Consider the following 20000-nt stretch of genomic DNA (forward strand, 5'->3'; position numbering starts at 1 on the left):
TACGTCTGCCTAGGATATGGTTACAGTTAACGGATGCTGAAAGGACACTGAAGAGCTGTGCCTGAACCGCTGTGCTTCAGCGACGATCCAGTGGATGAATTGGCGTCCTTGGTCGGAGCGAATTTGCGAGGCTCCGTCAAGGAAACCCCGCATTTGGGGCCAAGGTCGATATAAGTACTTAATATAGACCTTGTTTGGAGCAGCGCTGGGTGCAGGGAGGCCGACCGAGGGGCAGCGAGCTCGTGGGCGAAGCAGAAGACGAAACGCCATCGGCTGCCAGGAATGAAGAGGGAAATTCACAGAGCCCAGGACTACTACTGCTGTTTGTGATCATAGCAACAATAACATGAAAATAACAACAACAATAAGAAGTCAGACGAGCCTGAGTCTCGACAATGAAAATCTGAATATTTCTGAAACAGTGCAAGTAACAGGATTGGCAGCCTCCTGATTCCTGTTTAGTTAGTGAGCGAGACGAGAAATGTTGGCAGTGTCATCAGTATACAAACTTTGGGGAAGGAATAGACTAACAGAGGAAAATAGAAACACACACACACACACACACACATACACACGCACACACACACACACATACACGCACGCACACGCACACACACACACACGCACACGCACACACACACACACACACACATACACACATACACACATACACACATACACGCCCACGCACACGCACACGCACACATAAGAGAGTGCGGTATTGTTGGTAAAGCTCAACCCTTGGCCAACACAAAGCAATCAGAAAAGAAGCAATAAGATGTATATAAACAACCCCTCACCTCTAAAAAAAAAAAAAATCCTTCTGTTTTTAATAATTTCTTCTACTTTTTCTTTTCCAAGTCTTTGTGGTGTAACGGTAACGCAGCTGCCTCTCAAACGGGAACACCGGGTTCGATCCCCGGCAGAGACAATACAAGATACTTTTCTTTACATCTCTTGATATTATTATCTTTTAAAACCATTATTATTGCTATTGTTATTACTATAATCATAGCAGAAAGAGATAGAAAGAAAGATTACGCAACTCAATTCTATATTCTAAAATCTTTGCTATATATTTTTAATTATTTTTTTATAATTGTTGTTATCATGATCAATTCTCTTTCTTATTATTACTATCATAGCTATAATCAACATTATCCTTTTCTTATCGGTAAGAAAATAATTATCATTGTTATACTATTCTTATCATTGGCTTTTATTCATTGTTGCTACTTTTATTATTTTTAAAATGAGTCATTATTGCAGTTATCACTACCATCATTATTATCATTATCATTATTACTTATTTGCTATTATTATCATATCTTCATTAACATCATCATCTTCTTTGTCCTCATATAGTCATCATCATTATCAGTTTCCTTATTAATACTGTCATTACTATTAGTTTCGTTGCCATTATTACTAGCAACATAACTACGACTGTTATTGCCAAATTCCTACTTCTCAGGGTCGTTGTTCATATCCAAGTCATCACCTTTGTCTATCATCACAAAGAAAGCTGTTTAAAATTTAGCTTGATTTTTTTTTCACAACTCTTCTTTTCTAACAAAAAGTGAAAGGAAATATATTATTTACATATATGATAAAAATGATAATGATAAAAATGAGAAATACTGGAGCATAGCGTGGTTTCTGTGTTATTGATATGATATCCTCAGTATCATTATCTTTGTCATTATTGCTAAAATTATCATAATCGTTGATGCAATCATGTTCACTGACATTGATATCATAACCATTATCTTTGTTATTGTTATCATTATTATCATCAGTATTATTGTTGGGATAATCTTCATTATTATTGTTGTTGTTTTGTCATACCTACTGAATACTATCCTACCGTAATCGTTATTTGCCTTATCAGTTCTGATTTATTTTGCTTGGAAAGCTGCTATCAATATCTATGGCAATTACGGAATATATGTTTTATATAGATTCATCAATGAATTACCAGAACAAAAACCACTTTGACTTCGAGACCACTTGCGTTCGGCGTCAGTGTCAGCATCTCTTGCCTCATATTCAGAATACGTCTGCCTAGGATATGGTTACAGTTAACGGATGCTGAAAGGACACTGAAGAGCTGTGCCTGAACCGCTGTGCTTCAGCGACGATCCAGTGGATGAATTGGCGTCCTTGGTCGGAGCGAATTTGCGAGGCTCCGTTAAACTGGCGCCGGGTGTCACGTACGTACATGCCATGGCTGTTGTGGACCAACGCCGGGGGCATCATGCCATGCCATGCCCATTCCCGCGCCACTGGCTCGTCGGACGGAGGTTGTTTTCCTCCACTAGTAGCGGCTTCATTTATATGGTAAAGATTTTAGGCAATGGCACCTAAAGTGAAGGTAAACCTTCAAAATTTTAATATTTTCATAAATTTTAGAAAAATAAAAGCTTTTAGGTGCTAAATGTCAAACTAAAAGCAAACCACCGATCGAGCCGGGCGCAAACAGGGGAAACTGCCAGTGCGCGCCAACAAGCCGGCGCATACGTAAACCTGACAAAAGTTTTACCCGTCGCTGATGGATTAAGGAAAACCCGCATTTGGGGCCAAGGTCGATATAAGTACTTAATATAGACCTTGTTTGGAGCAGCGCTGGGTGCAGGGAGGCCGACCGAGGGGCAGCGAGCTCGTGGGCGAAGCAGAAGACGAAACGCCAGCGGCTGCCAGGAATGAAGAGGGAAATTCACAGAGTCCAAGACTACGGCTACTATTTGTGATCATAGCAACAATAACATGGAAATAACAACAGCAACAATAACATGAAAATAACAACAGCAACAATAACATGAAAATAACAACAGCAACAATAACATGAAAATAACAACAGCAACAATAAGAAGTCAGACGAGCCTGAGTCTCGACAATGAAAATCTGAATATTTCTGAAACAGTGCAAGTAACAGGATTGGCAGCCTCCCGATTCCCGTTTAGTTAGTGAGCGAGACGAGAAATGTTGGCAGTGTCACCAGTATACAAACTTTGGCGAAGGAATAGACTAACAGAGGAAAATAGAAAAACACACATACACACACACACACACACACACACACGCACACGCACACGTACACGCACACGCACACGCACACGCACACGCACACGCACACACACACACACACACACACACACACACACACACACACACACACACACACACACATACACACATACACGCACACGCACACGCACACACACATACATATACACACACGCACACGCACACATAAGAGAGTGCGGTATTGTTGGTAAAGCTCAGCCCTTGGCCAACACAAAGAAATCAGAAAAGAAGCAATAAGATGTATATAAACAACCCCTCACCTCAAAAAAAAAAAATCCTTCTGTGTTTAATTATTTCTTCTACGGTTTCTTTTAAGTCTTTGTGGTGTAACGGTAACGCCTTCGCCTCTCAAGCGGGAACACCGGGTTCGATCCCCGGCGGAGACAAAACAGAAGAGTTTTGTTTACATCTCTTGATATTATCTTTTAAAACCATTATTATTGCTATTGTTATTACTATAATCATAACAGCAGAAAGAGAGAGAAAGAGAAAAATTACGCAACTCAATTCTATATTCTAAAATCTTTGCTATATATTTTTTATTATTTTTTTCATAATTGTTGTTATCATGATCAATTCTCTTTCTTATTATTACTATCATAGCTATAATCAACATTATCCTTTTCTTATCGGTAAGAAAATCATTATCATTGTTATACTATTCTTATCATTGGCTTTTATTCATTGTTGCTACTTTTATTATCATTTTAAAATGTGTCATTATTGCAGTTATCACTACCATTATTATTATCATTATTTTATATATTTTAACTATTCCCATTCATTATTATCGTTGTCAATATTATTACTATCATTATCATAATTGTTGTCTTTGTTATTAATAATGAAAATAACAAATATCATTATATTACCATCGTTGTTACTTTTGTCTTATTGTCAGACTCATTATTATTATCAAATTTGTGATTTCCTTATCGGTATCATTTTTATCAATACTATATTTTAATCTTAATCATTAGTTGAAGTAATATTGGCATTTGTTTATCGCCATAGAAGTCTCTGTCATTATTAAAACCCACGGGGAAAATAACCTAATCCGAGAAAGTCTGCTTCCAGTATCATCCTTATACAGAGGAAAATAGAAGAATAAACAAATTGATAAACAAACAGCATCAGATATACATAAAATAACAAAATTCCTTCTCTGGATAATTATTTTCTTATACATCTACTCTACTCAAGTCTCTGGCGTAACGGTTAACGCAGCCGCCTCTCACGCGGGAATACCGGGTTCGAGTCCCGGCGAAGACAATTTCTGCAAATTTTATCATTCTTATCGTTGTTAGAGTTGTTATTACTTCTCAGGTCATGTTTAGAAAATGTTATTATTGGCGTTACCATTACCATTATCAATATCGTTATCGTATTAAACATTTTGCTATTATGATCATTATCATTATCAGTGTTATCACTATCATCATTATTGCCATTGATGCTGCTGTGATTGTTGTTGAGAAATAACGGCAATTTCTTGATTTCTACACGAGGGGAATTCTCAGGGACTTGGTGTTCACAATTACGAATTTTAATGTGTACAAGTATGTGCGTTTCTTTCGTAAGTGATTTCACTCTTGCTCATGATGAATATAATTGCTTGTGTTTATGGACTTCATGAATATATTGTAATGTATCTTATTGGCAAAAAGAACATTCATAATGATAGGCCTACTTCGACAATCGTTCGTTTTCTATCATTCGTGTCTGATTCCCTTGCTGTTGCTGTAATGTTTTTTGTTTTGTTGTGTTTTGTTTTGTTCTAAGGACGAAATGTAAGTAGACTAGATTATAGCTTTTCCATTGTTGATAAACATTTGATTACTAATATCATTGTTTGTTTGTTTGTTTTTTTCAGAATAAAAATCAATATAGTCGTTGTGTGTTTACCTCTTTCAAACTCTCCATCTTTCTCTCTCTATATATAGATGTTTATCTCATTCTCTTTATCTGTTTCTGTTTCTATCTTTCTCTGCCTGACGCCCCTCTCTCTACTCCTCTCTCTTTTTCTCCAGCTCTCTCTCTCTCTCTCTCTCTCTCTCTCTCTCTCTCTCTCTCTCTCTCTCTCTCTCTCTCTCTCTCTCTCTCTCTCTCTCTCTCTCTCTCTCTCTCTCTCTCTCTCACTACATGTGTGTATGTACCTCTCCCTCTTTGCTTACGATAAATATGATATAGTGTTGAAGAGGAAACTTATATGGATTATATTTTATTGTTTCCGGTGGGAATAGATACTGTGTTCACTTTTATTTAATTGTGTCCTTTTCAGCAAAATGAATCTGTGTTTGGGTGTCTCTCTATTCAACCCCCCTTTTTCTCTTTTCACTTCTCCAGTCTCTCTCTCTCTCTCTCTCTCTCTCTCTCTCTCTCTCTCTCTCTCTCTCTCTCTCTCTCTCTCTCTCTCTCTCTCTCTCTCTCTCTCACTCTCTCTCTCTCTCTTTCTCTCTAACTGGTGTTACAACCACAGTGAAAATCTATTTGTGGGCTTTAATTCTTACTATGTTGCAATATGAAGGGAATCTTAACCTTCATTTGATATGTTTGTTACTTTTTCATTGCGTTTTTGCGATGCTTATCTTCCATTCCCTTATGTCACTATGCAAGTATTCAATTTTTTACACTCAAGGTCAAAAATGGTCAACGTCAACGGATAAAAGCATGAGAGAGAGAGAGAGAGAGAAAGAGAGAGAGAGAGAGATGGAGAAAAAGAAAGAAGTAGAGAGAGAGAGAGAGAGAGATGGAGAAAAAGAAAGAAGTAGAGAGAGAGAGATGGAGAAAAAGAAAGAAGTAGCGAGAGAGGAAAAGGGCGGAGAGAAAGGCGTCAGGCAGAGAGACAGAAAATATATACATATATACATATAGAGAAAGGAAGGTGGACAGTTTGAAAGAGGGAGACATCAAAACAATTCAATTTTATTCTCAAAAAAGGATAATAATCAAAATGTTTCTCAACAATGGAAATGCTATAATCTAGTCTACGTAATCCCGTCCTTAAAAATGAATAGAGGTAAAAAAAAGAAAAAAGAAAAAAAATACATCAACTGCTAAGGAAATAGACACGAATGATCGAAAAATATTGTCGCTTGTCAGTCAACTACACAGGGTTCTTTAACACCAAGTAGGCCTATATCATTATTTCTATTGCTAAAAATATATACATTACAACCTAAATATTAATCAAATTCATATATAACCAATTATATTCATCATGAGCAAGATTAAAATCATTTACGAAAAAAACGCACATACTTGCACACATTAAAATATCGTAATTACTGTAAACACCATTGAGAATTTTACTCGTGTAGAGATAGAGAAATTGCCGTTATCTCTAAGCCTGCATCTCGTACCCCGCACGTTAGTTGTTCAGAGGACGGCTTTGCATTATAGTTATGATGAAAATGATAAAAAATGTCATTATCAAACACGACACCATCAATTTTGATAATAGCAATAAAATTGATGATAATGATCGTAATAGTAAAAAGATTAATGTTGATCTACGTAGATTATCTAGAGCGACGATCCAAAATGTCAGGGGAACAGGCGGCCCGAAAGCCTACGGGATGACCCGCCTACAGCCAGGGGAAGTTCACTACAATATTCATCATGAGCAAGAGTGAAATCACTTACGAAAGAAACGCACATACTTGTACACATTAAAATTCGTAATTGTGAACACCAAGTCCCTGAGAATTCCCCTCGTGTAGAAATCAAGAAATTGCCGTTATTTCTCAACAACAACAATCACAGCAACATCAATGGCAATAATAACGATAGTGATAACACTGATAATGATAATGCTCATAATAGCAAAAAGATTAATACGATAACGATATTGATAATGGTAATGGGAACGCCAATAATAAGTCCATCAGTCCATCAGTCCATCAGAGTCATCCATCATCCGTTCCAGAGTCGTCAACCATCAGTCCATCAGAGTCATCCATCAACCGTTCCAGAGTCGTCAACCACCAGTCCATCAGTCCATCAGAGTCATCCATCAACCGTTCCAGAGTCGTCAACCATCAGTCCATCAGTCCATCAGAGTCATCCATCAACCGTTCCAGAGTCGTCAACCATCAGTCCATCAGTCCATCAGAGTCATCCACCAACCGTTCCAGACTCGTCAACCATCAGTCCATCAGTCCATCAGAGTCATCCATCAACCGTTCCAGAGTCGTCAACCATCAGTCCATCAGTCCATCAGAGTCATCCATCAACCGTTCCAGAGTCGTCAACCATCAGCCCATCAGTCCATCAGAGTCATCCATCAACCGTTCCAGAGTCGTCAACCATCAGTCCATCAGTCCATCAGAGTCATCCATCAACCGTTCCAGAGTCGTCAACCATCAGTCCATCAGTCCATCAGAGTCATCCATCAACCGTTCCAGAGTCGTCATCCATGAGTCCATCAGAGTCATCCATCAACCGTTCCAGAGTCGTCAACCATCAGTCCATCAGAGTCATCCATCAACCGTTCCAGAGTCGTCAACCATCAGTCCATCAGTCCATCAGAGTCATCCATCAACCGTTCCAGAGTCGTCAACCATCAGCCCATCAGTCCATCAGAGTCATCCATCAACCGTTCCAGAGTCGTCAACCATCAGTCCATCAGTCCATCAGAGTCATCCATCAACCGTTCCAGAGTCGTCAACCATCAGTCCATCAGAGTCATCCATCATCCGTTCCAGAGTCGTCAACCATCAGTCCATCAGTCCATCAGAGTCATCCATCAACCGTTCCAGAGTCGTCAACCATCAGTCCATCAGAGTCATCCATCAACCGTTCCAGAGTCGTCAACCATCAGTCCATCAGTCCATCAGAGTCATCCATCAACCGTTCCAGAGTCGTCAACCACCAGTCCATCAGAGTCATCCATCAACCGTTCCAGAGTCGTCAACCATCAGTCCATCAGAGTCATCCATCAACCGTTCCAGAGTCGTCAACCATCAGTCCATCAGAGTCATCCATCAACCGTTCCAGAGTCGTCAACCATCAGTCCATCAGAATCATCCATCAACCGTTCCAGAGTCGTCAACCATCAGTCCATCAGAGTCATCCATCAACCGTTCCAGAGTCGTCAACCATCAGTCCATCAGACTCATCCATCAACCGTTCCAGAGTCGTCAACCATCAGTCCATCAGAGTCATCCATCATCCGTTCCAGAGTCGTCAACCATCAGTCCATCAGAGTCATCCATCATCCGTTCCAGAGTCGTCAACCATCAGTCCATCAGAGTCATCCATCAACCGTTCCAGAGTCGTCAACCATCAGTCCATCAGACTCATCCATCAACCGTTCCAGAGTCGTCAACCATCAGTCCATCAGACTCATCCATCAACCGTTCCAGAGTCGTCAACCATCAGTCCATCAGAGTCATCCATCATCCGTTCCAGAGTCGTCAACCATCAGTCCATCAGAGTCATCCATCAACCGTTCCAGAGTCGTCAACCATCAGTCCATCAGAGTCATCCATCAACCGTTCCAGAGTCGTCAACCATCAGTCCATCAGACTCATCCATCAACCGTTCCAGAGTCGTCAACCATCAGTCCATCAGAGTCATCCATCATCCGTTCCAGAGTCGTCAACCATCAGTCCATCAGTCCATCAGAGTCATCCATCAACCGTTCCAGAGTCGTCAACCATCAGTCCATCAGTCCATCAGAGTCATCCATCAACCGTTCCAGAGTCGTCAACCATCAGTCCATCAGTCCATCAGAGTCATCCATCAACCGTTCCAGAGTCGTCAACCATCAGTCCATCAGAGTCATCCATCAACCGTTCCAGAGTCGTCAACCATCAATCCATCAGTCCATCAGACTCATCCATCAACCGTTCCAGAGTCGTCAACCATCAGTCCATCAGAGTCATCCATCAACCGTTCCAGAGTCGTCAACCATCAGTCCATCAGAGTCATCCATCAACCGTTCCAGAGTCGTCAACCATCAGTCCATCAGACTCATCCATCAACCGTTCCAGACTCGTCAACCATCAGTCCATCAGACTCATCCATAAACCGTTCCAGAGTCGTCAACCATCAGTCCATCAGAGTCATCCACCAACCGTTCCAGAGTCGTCAACCATCACTCCATCAGTCCATCAGAGTCATCCATCAACCGTTCCAGAGTCGTCATCCATCAGTCCATCAGAGTCATCCATCAACCGTTCCAGAGTCGTCAACCATCAGTCCATCAGAGTCATCCATCAACCGTTCCAGAGTCGTCAACCATCAGTCCATCAGAGTCATCCATCAACCGTTCCAGAGTCGTCAACCATCAGTCCATCAGAGTCATCCATCATCCGTTCCAGAGTCGTCAACCATCAGTCCATCAGAGTCATCCATCATCCGTTCCAGAGTCGTCAACCACCAGTCCATCAGAGTCATCCATCAACCGTTCCAGAGTCGTCAACCATCAGTCCATCAGAGTCATCCATCAACCGTTACAGAGTCGTCAACCATCAGTCCATCAGAGTCATCCATCAACCGTTCCAGAGTCGTCAACCATCAGTCCATCAGAGTCATCCATCAACCGTTCCAGAGTCGTCAACCATCAGTCCATCAGTCCATCAGAGTCATCCATCATCCGTTCCAGAGTCGTCAACCATCAGTCCATCAGAGTCATCCATCAACCGTTCCAGAGTCGTCAACCATCAGTCCATCAGTCCATCAGAGTCATCCATCAACCGTTCCAGAGTCGTCAACCATCAATCCATCAGAGTCATCCATCAACCGTTCCAGAGTCGTCAACCATCAGTCCATCAGAGTCATCCATCAACCGTTCCAGAGTCGTCAACCATCAGTCCATCAGAGTCATCCATCAACCGTTCCAGAGTCGTCAACCATCAGTCCATCAGAGTCATCCATCAACCGTTCCAGAGTCGTCAACCATCAGTCCATCAGAGTCATCCATCATCCGTTCCAGAGTCGTCAACCATCAGTCCATCAGAGTCATCCATCAACCGTTCCAGAGTCGTCAACCATCAGTCCATCAGAGTCATCCATCAACCGTTCCAGAGTCGTCAACCATCAATCCATCAGTCCATCAGAGTCATCCATCAACCGTTCCAGAGTCGTCAACCATCAGTCCATCAGAGTCATCCATCAACCGTTCCAGAGTCGTCAACCATCAGTCCATCAGAGTCATCCATCAACCGTTCCAGAGTCGTCAACCATCAGTCCATCAGAGTCATCCATCAACCGTTCCAGAGTCGTCAACCATCAGTCCATCAGAGTCATCCATCAACCGTTCCAGAGTCGTCAACCATCAGTCCATCAGAGTCATCCATCAACCGTTCCAGAGTCGTCAACCATCAGTCCATCAGAGTCATCCATCAACCGTTCCAGAGTCGTCAACCATCAGTCCATCAGAGTCATCCATCAACCGTTCCAGAGTCGTCAACCATCAGTCCATCAGAGTCATCCATCATCCGTTCCAGAGTCGTCAACCATCAGTCCATCAGAGTCATCCATCAACCGTTCCAGAGTCGTCAACCATCAGTCCATCAGAGTCATCCATCATCCGTTCCAGAGTCGTCAACCATCAGTCCATCAGAGTCATCCATCATCCGTTCCAGAGTCGTCAACCATCAGTCCATCAGAGTCATCCATCATCCGTTCCAGAGTCGTCAACCATCAGTCCATCAGAGTCATCCATCATCCGTTCCAGAGTCGTCAACCATCAGTCCATCAGAGTCATCCATCAACCGTTCCAGAGTCGTCAACCATCAGTCCATCAGAGTCATCCATCAACCGTTCCAGAGTCGTCAACCATCAGTCCATCAGTCCATCAGAGTCATCCATCAACCGTTCCAGAGTCGTCAACCATCAGTCCATCAGAGTCATCCATCAACCGTTCCAGAGTCGTCAACCATCAGTCCATCAGAGTCATCCATCAACCGTTCCAGAGTCGTCAACCATCAGTCCATCAGAGTCATCCATCAACCGTTCCAGAGTCGTCAACCATCAGTCCATCAGTCCATCAGAGTCATCCATCAACCGTTCCAGAGTCGTCAACCATCAGTCCATCAGAGTCATCCATCAACCGTTCCAGAGTCGTCAACCATCAGTCCATCAGAGTCATCCATCAACCGTTCCAGAGTCGTCAACCATCAGTCCATCAGAGTCATCCATCAACCGTTCCAGAGTCGTCAACCATCAGTCCATCAGAGTCATCCACCAACCGTTCCAGAGTCGTCAACCATCAGTCCATCAGAGTCATCCATCAACCGTTCCAGAGTCGTCAACCATCAGTCCTTCAGAGTCATCCACCAACCGTTCCAGAGTCGTCAACCATCAGTCCTTCAGAGTCATCCACCAACCGTTCCAGAGTCGTCAACCATCAGTCCATCAGAGTCATCCATCATCCGTTCCAGAGTCGTCAACCATCAGTCCTTCAGAGTCATCCACCAACCGTTCCAGAGTCGTCAACCATCAGTCCTTCAGAGTCATCCACCAACCGTTCCAGAGTCGTCAACCATCAGTCCATCAGAGTCATCCATCAACCGTTCCAGACTCGTCAACCATCAGTCCATCAGAGTCATCCATCATCCGTTCCAGAGTCGTCAACCATCAGTCCTTCAGAGTCATCCACCAACCGTTCCAGAGTCGTCAACCATCAGTCCATCAGAGTCATCCATCATCCGTTCCAGAGTCGTCAACCATCAGTCCATCAGAGTCATCCATCAACCGTTCCAGAGTCGTCAACCATCAGTCCATCAGAGTCATCCATCAACCGTTCCAGAGTCGTCAACCATCAGTCCATCAGAGTCATCCATCAACCGTTAAAGAGTCGTCAACCATCAGTCCATCAGAGTCATCCATCAACCGTTCCAGAGTCGTCAACCATCAGTCCATCAGAGTCATCCATCAACCGTTCCAGAGTCGTCAACCATCAGTCCATCAGAGTCATCCATCATCCGTTCCAGAGTCGTCAACCATCAGTCCATCAGTCCATCAGAGTCATCCATCAACCGTTCCAGAGTCGTCAACCATCAGTCCATCAGAGTCATCCATCAACCGTTCCAGAGTCGTCAACCATCAGTCCATCAGAGTCATCCATCAACCGTTCCAGAGTCGTCAACCATCAGTCCATCAGAGTCATCCATCAACCGTTCCAGAGTCGTCAACCATCAGTCCATCAGAGTCATCCATCATCCGTTCCAGAGTCGTCAACCATCAGTCCATCAGTCCATCAGAGTCATCCATCAACCGTTCCAGAGTCGTCAACCATCAGTCCATCAGAGTCATCCATCAACCGTTCCAGAGTCGTCAACCATCAGTCCATCAGAGTCATCCATCAACCGTTCCAGAGTCGTCAACCATCAGTCCATCAGAGTCATCCATCATCCGTTCCAGAGTCGTCAACCATCAGTCCATCAGTCCATCAGAGTCATCCATCGTCCGTTCCAGAGTCGTCAACCACCAGTCCATCAGAGTCATCCATCAACCGTTCCAGAGTCGTCAACCATCAGTCCATCAAGTCCATCAGAGTCATCCATCAACCGGTCCAGAGTCGTCAACCATCAGTCCATCAGAGTCATCCATCAACCGGTCCAGAGTCGTCAACCATCAGTCCATCAGAGTCATCCATCATCCGTTCCAGAGTCGTCAACCATCAGTCCATCAGAGTCATCCATCAACCGTTCCAGAGTCGTCAACCATCAGTCCATCAGTCCATCAGAGTCATCCATCAACCGGTCCAGAGTCGTCAACCATCAGTCCATCAGAGTCATCCATCAACCGGTCCAGAGTCGTCAACCATCAGTCCATCAGAGTCATCCATCATCCGTTCCAGAGTCGTCAACCATCAGTCCATCAGAGTCATCCACATCATCCGTTCCAGAGTCGTCAACCATCAGTCCATCAGTCCATCAGAGTCATCCATCATCCGTTCCAGAGTCGTCAACCATCAGTCCATCAGTGTCATCCATCAACCGTTCCAGAGTCGTCAACCATCAGTCCATCAGAGTCATCCATCATCCGTTCCAGAGTCGTCAACCATCAGTCCATCAGAGTCATCCACCAACCGTTCCAGAGTCGTCAACCATCAGTCCATCAGAGTCATCCATCATCCGTTCCAGAGTCGTCAACCATCAGTCCATCAGAGTCATCCATCAACCGTTCCAGAGTCGTCAACCATCAGTCCATCAGAGTCATCCATCATCCGTTCCAGAGTCGTCAACCATCAGTCCATCAGTCCATCAGAGTCATCCATCATCCGTTCCAGAGTCGTCAACCATCAGTCCATCAGTGTCATCCATCAACCGTTCCAGAGTCGTCAACCATCAGTCCATCAGAGTCATCCATCATCCGTTCCAGAGTCGTCAACCATCAGTCCATCAGAGTCATCCACCAACCGTTCCAGAGTCGTCAACCATCAGTCCATCAGAGTCATCCATCATCCGTTCCAGAGTCGTCAACCATCAGTCCATCAGAGTCATCCATCAACCGTTCCAGAGTCGTCAACCATCAGTCCATCAGAGTCATCCATCATCCGTTCCAGAGTCGTCAACCATCAGTCCATCAGAGTCATCCATCAACCGTTCCAGAGTCGTCAACCATCAGTCCATCAGAGTCATCCACCAACCGTTCCAGAGTCGTCAACCATCAGTCCATCAGTCCATCAGAGTCATCCATCAACCGTTCCAGAGTCGTCAACCATCAGTCCATCAGAGTCATCCATCAACCGTTCCAGCGTCGTCAACCATCAGTCCATCAGAGTCATCCATCAACCGTTCCAGACTCGTCAACCATCAGTCCATCAGAGTCATCCATCAACCGTTCCAGAGTCGTCAACCATCAGTCCATCAGTCCATCAGAGTCATCCATCAACCGTTCCAGAGTCGTCAACCATCAGTCCATCAGTCCATCAGAGTCATCCATCAACCGTTCCAGAGTCGTCAACCATCAGTCCATCAGAGTCATCCACCAACCGTTCCAGAGTCGTCAACCATCAGTCCATCAGAGTCATCCATCAACCGTTCCAGAGTCGTCAACCATCAGTCCATCAGAGTCATCCATCAACCGTTCCAGAGTCGTCAACCATCAGTCCATCAGAGTCATCCATCATCCGTTCCAGAGTCGTCAACCATCAGTCCATCAGAGTCATCCATCATCCGTTCCAGAGTCGTCAACCATCAGTCCATCAGAGTCATCCATCATCCGTTCCAGAGTCGTCAACCATCAGTCCATCAGTCATCTATCATCCGTTCCAGAGTCGTCAACCATCAGTCCATCAGTCCATCAGTCATCCATCAACCGTTCCAGAGTCGTCAACCATCAGTCCATCAGAGTCATCCACCAACCGTTCAAGAGTCGTCAACCATCAGTCCATCAGAGTCATCCATCAACCGTTCCAGAGTCGTCAACCATCAGTCCATCAGAGTCATCCATCAACCGTTCCAGAGTCGTCAACCATCAGTCCATCAGTCCATCAGAGTCATCCATCAACCGTTCCAGAGTCGTCAACCATCAGTCCATCAGTCCATCAGAGTCATCCATCATCCGTTCCAGAGTCGCCAACCATCAGTCCATCAGAGTCATCCATCAACCGTTCCAGAGTCGCCAACCATCAGTCCATCAGAGTCATCCATCAACCGTTCCAGAGTCGTCAACCATCAGTCCATCAGAGTCATCCATCATCCGTTCCAGAGTCGTCAACCATCAGTCCATCAGAGTCATCCATCATCCGTTCCAGAGTCGTCAACCATCAGTCCATCAGAGTCATCCATCAACCGTTCCAGAGTCGTCAACCATCAGTCCATCAGAGTCATCCATCATCCGTTCCAGAGTCGTCAACCATCAGTCCATCAGAGTCATCCATCAACCGTTCCAGAGTCGTCAACCATCAGTCTATCAGAGTCATCCACCAACCGTTCCAGAGTCGTCAACCATCAGTCCATCAGAGTCATCCATCATCCGTTCCAGAGTCGTCAACCATCAGTCCATCAGAGTCATCCACCAACCGTTCCAGAGTCGTCAACCATCAGTCCATCAGAGTCATCCATCAACCGTTCCAGACTCGTCAACCATCAGTCCATCAGAGTCATCCATCAACCGTTCCAGAGTCGTCAACCATCAGTCCATCAGAGTCATCCATCAACCGTTCCAGAGTCGTCAACCATCAGTCCATCAGAGTCATCCATCAACCGTTCCAGAGTCGTCAACCATCAGTCCATCAGAGTCATCCATCATCCGTTCCAGAGTCGTCAACCATCAGTCCATCAGTCCATCAGAGTCATCCACCAACCGTCCCAGAGTCGTCAACCATCAGTCCATCAGAGTCATCCATCATCCGTTCCAGAGTCGTCAACCATCAGTCCATCAGTCCATCAGAGTCATCCATCAACCGTTCCAGAGTCGTCAACCATCAGTCCATCAGAGTCATCCATCAACCGTTCCAGAGTCGTCAACCATCAGTCCATCAGAGTCATCCATCAACCGTTCCAGAGTCGTCAACCATCAGTCCATCAGAGTCATCCATCATCCGTTCCAGAGTCGTCAACCATCAGTCCATCAGTCCATCAGAGTCATCCACCAACCGTCCCAGAGTCGTCAACCATCAGTCCATCAGAGTCATCCACCAACCGTCCCAGAGTCGTCAACCATCAGTCCATCAGAGTCATCCATCAACCGTTCCAGAGTCGTCAACCATCAGTCCATCAGAGTCATCCATCATCCGTTCCAGAGTCGTCAACCATCAGTCCATCAGTCCATCAGAGTCATCCATCATCCGTTCCAGAGTCGTCAACCATCAGTCCATCAGTCCATCAGAGTCATCCACCAACCGTCCCAGAGTCGTCAACCATCAGTCCATCAGAGTCATCCATCATCCGTTCCAGAGTCGTCAACCATCAGTCCATCAGAGTCATCCATCAACCGTTCCAGAGTCGTCAACCATCAGTCCATCAGAGTCATCCACCAACCGTTCCAGAGTCGTCAACCATCAGTCCATCAGAGTCATCCATCAACCGTTCCAGAGTCGTCAACCATCAGTCCATCAGTCCATCAGAGTCATCCATCAACCGTTCCAGAGTCGTCAACCATCAGTCCATCAGAGTCATCCATCATCCGTTCCAGAGTCGTCAACCATCAGTCCATCAGAGTCATCCATCATCCGTTCCAGAGTCGTCAACCATCAGTCCATCAGAGTCATCCATCAACCGTTCCAGAGTCGTCAACCATCAGTCCATCAGTCCATCAGAGTCATCCATCAACCGTTCCAGAGTCGTCAACCATCAGTCCATCAGAGTCATCCATCATCCGTTCCAGAGTCGTCAACCATCAGTCCATCAGAGTCATCCATCATCCGTTCCAGAGTCGTCAACCATCAGTCCATCAGAGTCATCCATCAACCGTTCCAGAGTCGTCAACCATCAGTCCATCAGTCCATCAGAGTCATCCATCAACCGTCCCAGAGTCGTCAACCATCAGTCCATCAGTCCATCAGAGTCATCCATCAACCGTCCCAGAGTCGTCAACCATCAGTCCATCAGTCCATCAGAGTCATCCATCAACCGTTCCAGAGTCGTCAACCATCAGTCCATCAGAGTCATCCACCAACCGTTCCAGAGTCGTCAACCATCAGTCCATCAGAGTCATCCATCAACCGTTCCAGAGTCGTCAACCATCAGTCCATCAGTCCATCAGAGTCATCCACCAACCGTTCCAGAGTCGTCAACCACCAGTCCATCAGAGTCATCCATCAACCGTTCCAGAGTCGTCAACCACCAGACCATCAGAGTCATCCATCATCCGTTCCAGAGTCGTCAACCATCAGTCCATCAGTCCATCAGAGTCATCCATCATCCGTTCCAGAGTCGTCGACCATCAGTCCATCAGAGTCATCCATCAACCGTTCCAGAGTCGTCAACCATCAGTCCATCAGAGTCATCCATCATCCGTTCCAGAGTCGTCAACCATCAGTCCATCAGAGTCATCCATCATCCGTTCCAGAGTCGTCAACCACCAGTCCATCAGAGTCATCCATCAACCGTTCCAGAGTCGTCAACCACCAGACCATCAGAGTCATCCATCATCCGTTCCAGAGTCGTCAACCATCAGTCCATCAGAGTCATCCATCAACCGTTCCAGAGTCGTCAACCATCAGTCCATCAGAGTCATCCATCAACCGTTCCAGAGTCGTCAACCATCAGTCCATCAGAGTCATCCATCATCCGTTCCAGAGTCGTCAACCATCAGTCCATCAGAGTCATCCACCAACCGTTCCAGAGTCGTCAACCATCAGTCCATCAGAGTCATCCATCAACCGTTCCAGAGTCGTCAACCATCAGTCCATCAGAGTCATCCATCAACCGTTCCAGAGTCGTCAACCATCAGTCCATCAGAGTCATCCATCATCCGTTCCAGAGTCGTCAACCATCAGTCCATCAGAGTCATCCACCAACCGTTCCAGAGTCGTCAACCATCAGTCCATCAGAGTCATCCATCAACCGTTCCAGAGTCGTCAACCATCAGTCCATCAGAGTCATCCATCAACCGTTCCAGAGTCGTCAACCATCAGTCCATCAGAGTCATCCATCATCCGTTCCAGAGTCGTCGACCATCAGTCCATCAGAGTCATCCATCAACCGTTCCAGAGTCGTCAACCATCAGTCCATCAGTCCATCAGAGTCATCCATCAACCGTTCCAGAGTCGTCAACCATCAGTCCATCAGTCCATCAGAGTCATCCATCAACCGTTCCAGAGTCGTCAACCATCAGTCCATCAGAGTCATCCACCAACCGTTCCAGAGTCGTCAACCATCAGTCCATTAGAGTCATCCACCAACCGTTCCAGAGTCGTCAACCATCAGTCCATCAGAGTCATCCATCAACCGTTCCAGAGTCGTCAACCATCAGTCCATCAGAGTCATCCATCAACCATTCCAGAGTCCGTCACCATCAGTCCATCAGAGTCATCCATCATCCGTTCCAGAGTCGTCAACCACCAGTCCATCAGAGTCATCCATCAACCGTTCCAGAGTCGTCAACCATCAGTCCATCAGAGTCATCCATCAACCGTTCCAGAGTCGTCAACCATCAGTCCATCAGTCCATCAGAGTCATCCACCAACCGTTCCAGAGTCGTCAACCATCAGTCCATCAGAGTCATCCATCAACCGTTCCAGAGTCGTCAACCATCAGTCCATCAGAGTCATCCATCAACCGTTCCAGAGTCGTCAACCATCAGTCCATCAGAGTCATCCATCAACCGTTCCAGAGTCGTCAACCATCAGTCCATCAGTCCATCAGAGTCATCCACCAACCGTTCCAGAGTCGTCAACCATCAGTCCATCAGAGTCATCCATCAACCGTTCCAGAGTCGTCAACCATCAGTCCATCAGAGTCATCCATCAACCGTTCCAGAGTCGTCAACCATCAGGCCATCAGAGTCATCCATCAACCGTTCCAGAGTCGTCAACCATCAGTCCATCAGTCCATCAGAGTCATCCATCATCCGTTCCAGAGTCGTCAACCATCAGTCCATCAGTCCATCAGAGTCATCCATCATCCGTTCCAGTCCATCAACCATCAATCAGTCCTCCAATTCGTCAAATCCAAAGCCGTCATCCATCAACCGTTATCATGTCATACAATATATATACACATCGTAAACATCAGGAAATTGAAGTGAAGTTCCTTACCCAGGGGAACAAAGTGACCTGCCGGGGACTCGAACCCACGAACCCAGGTCGCCGGCTGACCCGAGTCCGATGCTAAAACCACTCGGCCATCACACCTCCGCCAGGTGACCTTTTTGGAAGTCCCTAAATTTTAAAGATTTCTCTATAAACGTAAACAAACAGAACGACTATAATAATAAGGATAAAGATATTAGTGATGATAATAATAATAATAGTATTAACAATAATAATAATAATAATAGTAATAGTAATAATAATAATAATAAATAACGAAAATATCAATAATAACGATAGTAATAAAATGATGAGGATGATGATAATAATAATGATAATAGTAATATGTATAATAACAACAAGAACAATAATGATAATAATAATAACAATAATAATAAGAAATAATAATAATAATAATAATAATGGCAATAGTAATGATGATAATAGTAATGATGATAATAGTAATTATGATGATAATTACAGCAAAAATAATGATATGATAACTATGATAATAAAGGTTATAATATTAATAATCATAATAATAATAATGTTAATGGTAATAATGAAAATAATAATAATGATATGATACTACTGATAATGATAATGATATTGATAAAAATAATAACAATATCGATAATAAGAAGAAATTACAATAGAAATAATAATGATAATGATAACAATATCAATTATAATATTGATACACGATAATAATGATAATTACAATGATGATAATAATAATAATAGTAATGATAATAATGACAATAATAGTAATGATGATAAGTATAATTATGATGATAATAATGATAGTAGTAATGATAATGATAACATTGATAATAATAATAACAACGATAATAATATTTCAGTTTCATTTTGTTCATTCATCGTTATCACCGTTGTTATTGCATCACTCCTGTTATTCTTCTTCTTCACGTTATCAGAATAATTATCAACACTGCCACTGGTATCAGCGTATTATCCTTATATCATCATTGTCATCATCGTTGCCATCATGTTTTGGCCTCGACCAGGATTGCGCTTGGAAAAGGCTTATATATGGGTTGTCTAGTTTTTACATATATTTTTTCTTTGCTATTTTCCATTCTCATTTTGATATCCTGGACATTTCTATTCTTTTCTTTTTCTTTTTTATTTTACTTTTCCTTCCCTCAAGAAAATTTCATCTTTAACTACAAAACATTCATCTAACATCTTCACTCTTTCATTCTGAGCTTGTGCTTTAGTAGTTCCCACACTTCGT

The 20000-nt window shown here is 44.1% G+C and overlaps 1 protein-coding gene across 1 annotated transcript in view; it reads left to right on the top strand.

Annotated features, from left to right (window-relative positions):
• Nucleotides 1–6161: 6161 nt before the first annotated feature.
• Nucleotides 6162–20000, top strand: part of LOC138861872 (uro-adherence factor A-like) — a 15558-nt gene continuing 1719 nt past the window's right edge. The window contains exons 1-10 of the mRNA XM_070122280.1: nt 6162–6217; nt 7170–7278; nt 9038–9176; nt 11294–11754; nt 14371–14487; nt 14893–15031; nt 15307–15429; nt 15599–15745; nt 15845–15945; nt 17811–18065. Of these exons, the coding sequence (XP_069978381.1) occupies nt 6162–6217; nt 7170–7278; nt 9038–9176; nt 11294–11754; nt 14371–14487; nt 14893–15031; nt 15307–15429; nt 15599–15745; nt 15845–15945; nt 17811–18065 (1647 nt within the window). The remainder of the gene's footprint in view (nt 6218–7169; nt 7279–9037; nt 9177–11293; nt 11755–14370; nt 14488–14892; nt 15032–15306; nt 15430–15598; nt 15746–15844; nt 15946–17810; nt 18066–20000) is intronic.

The sequence above is a fragment of the Penaeus vannamei genome, chromosome 5 (assembly GCF_042767895.1).
Source record: "Penaeus vannamei isolate JL-2024 chromosome 5, ASM4276789v1, whole genome shotgun sequence".
Taxonomy (NCBI): domain Eukaryota; kingdom Metazoa; phylum Arthropoda; class Malacostraca; order Decapoda; family Penaeidae; genus Penaeus; species Penaeus vannamei.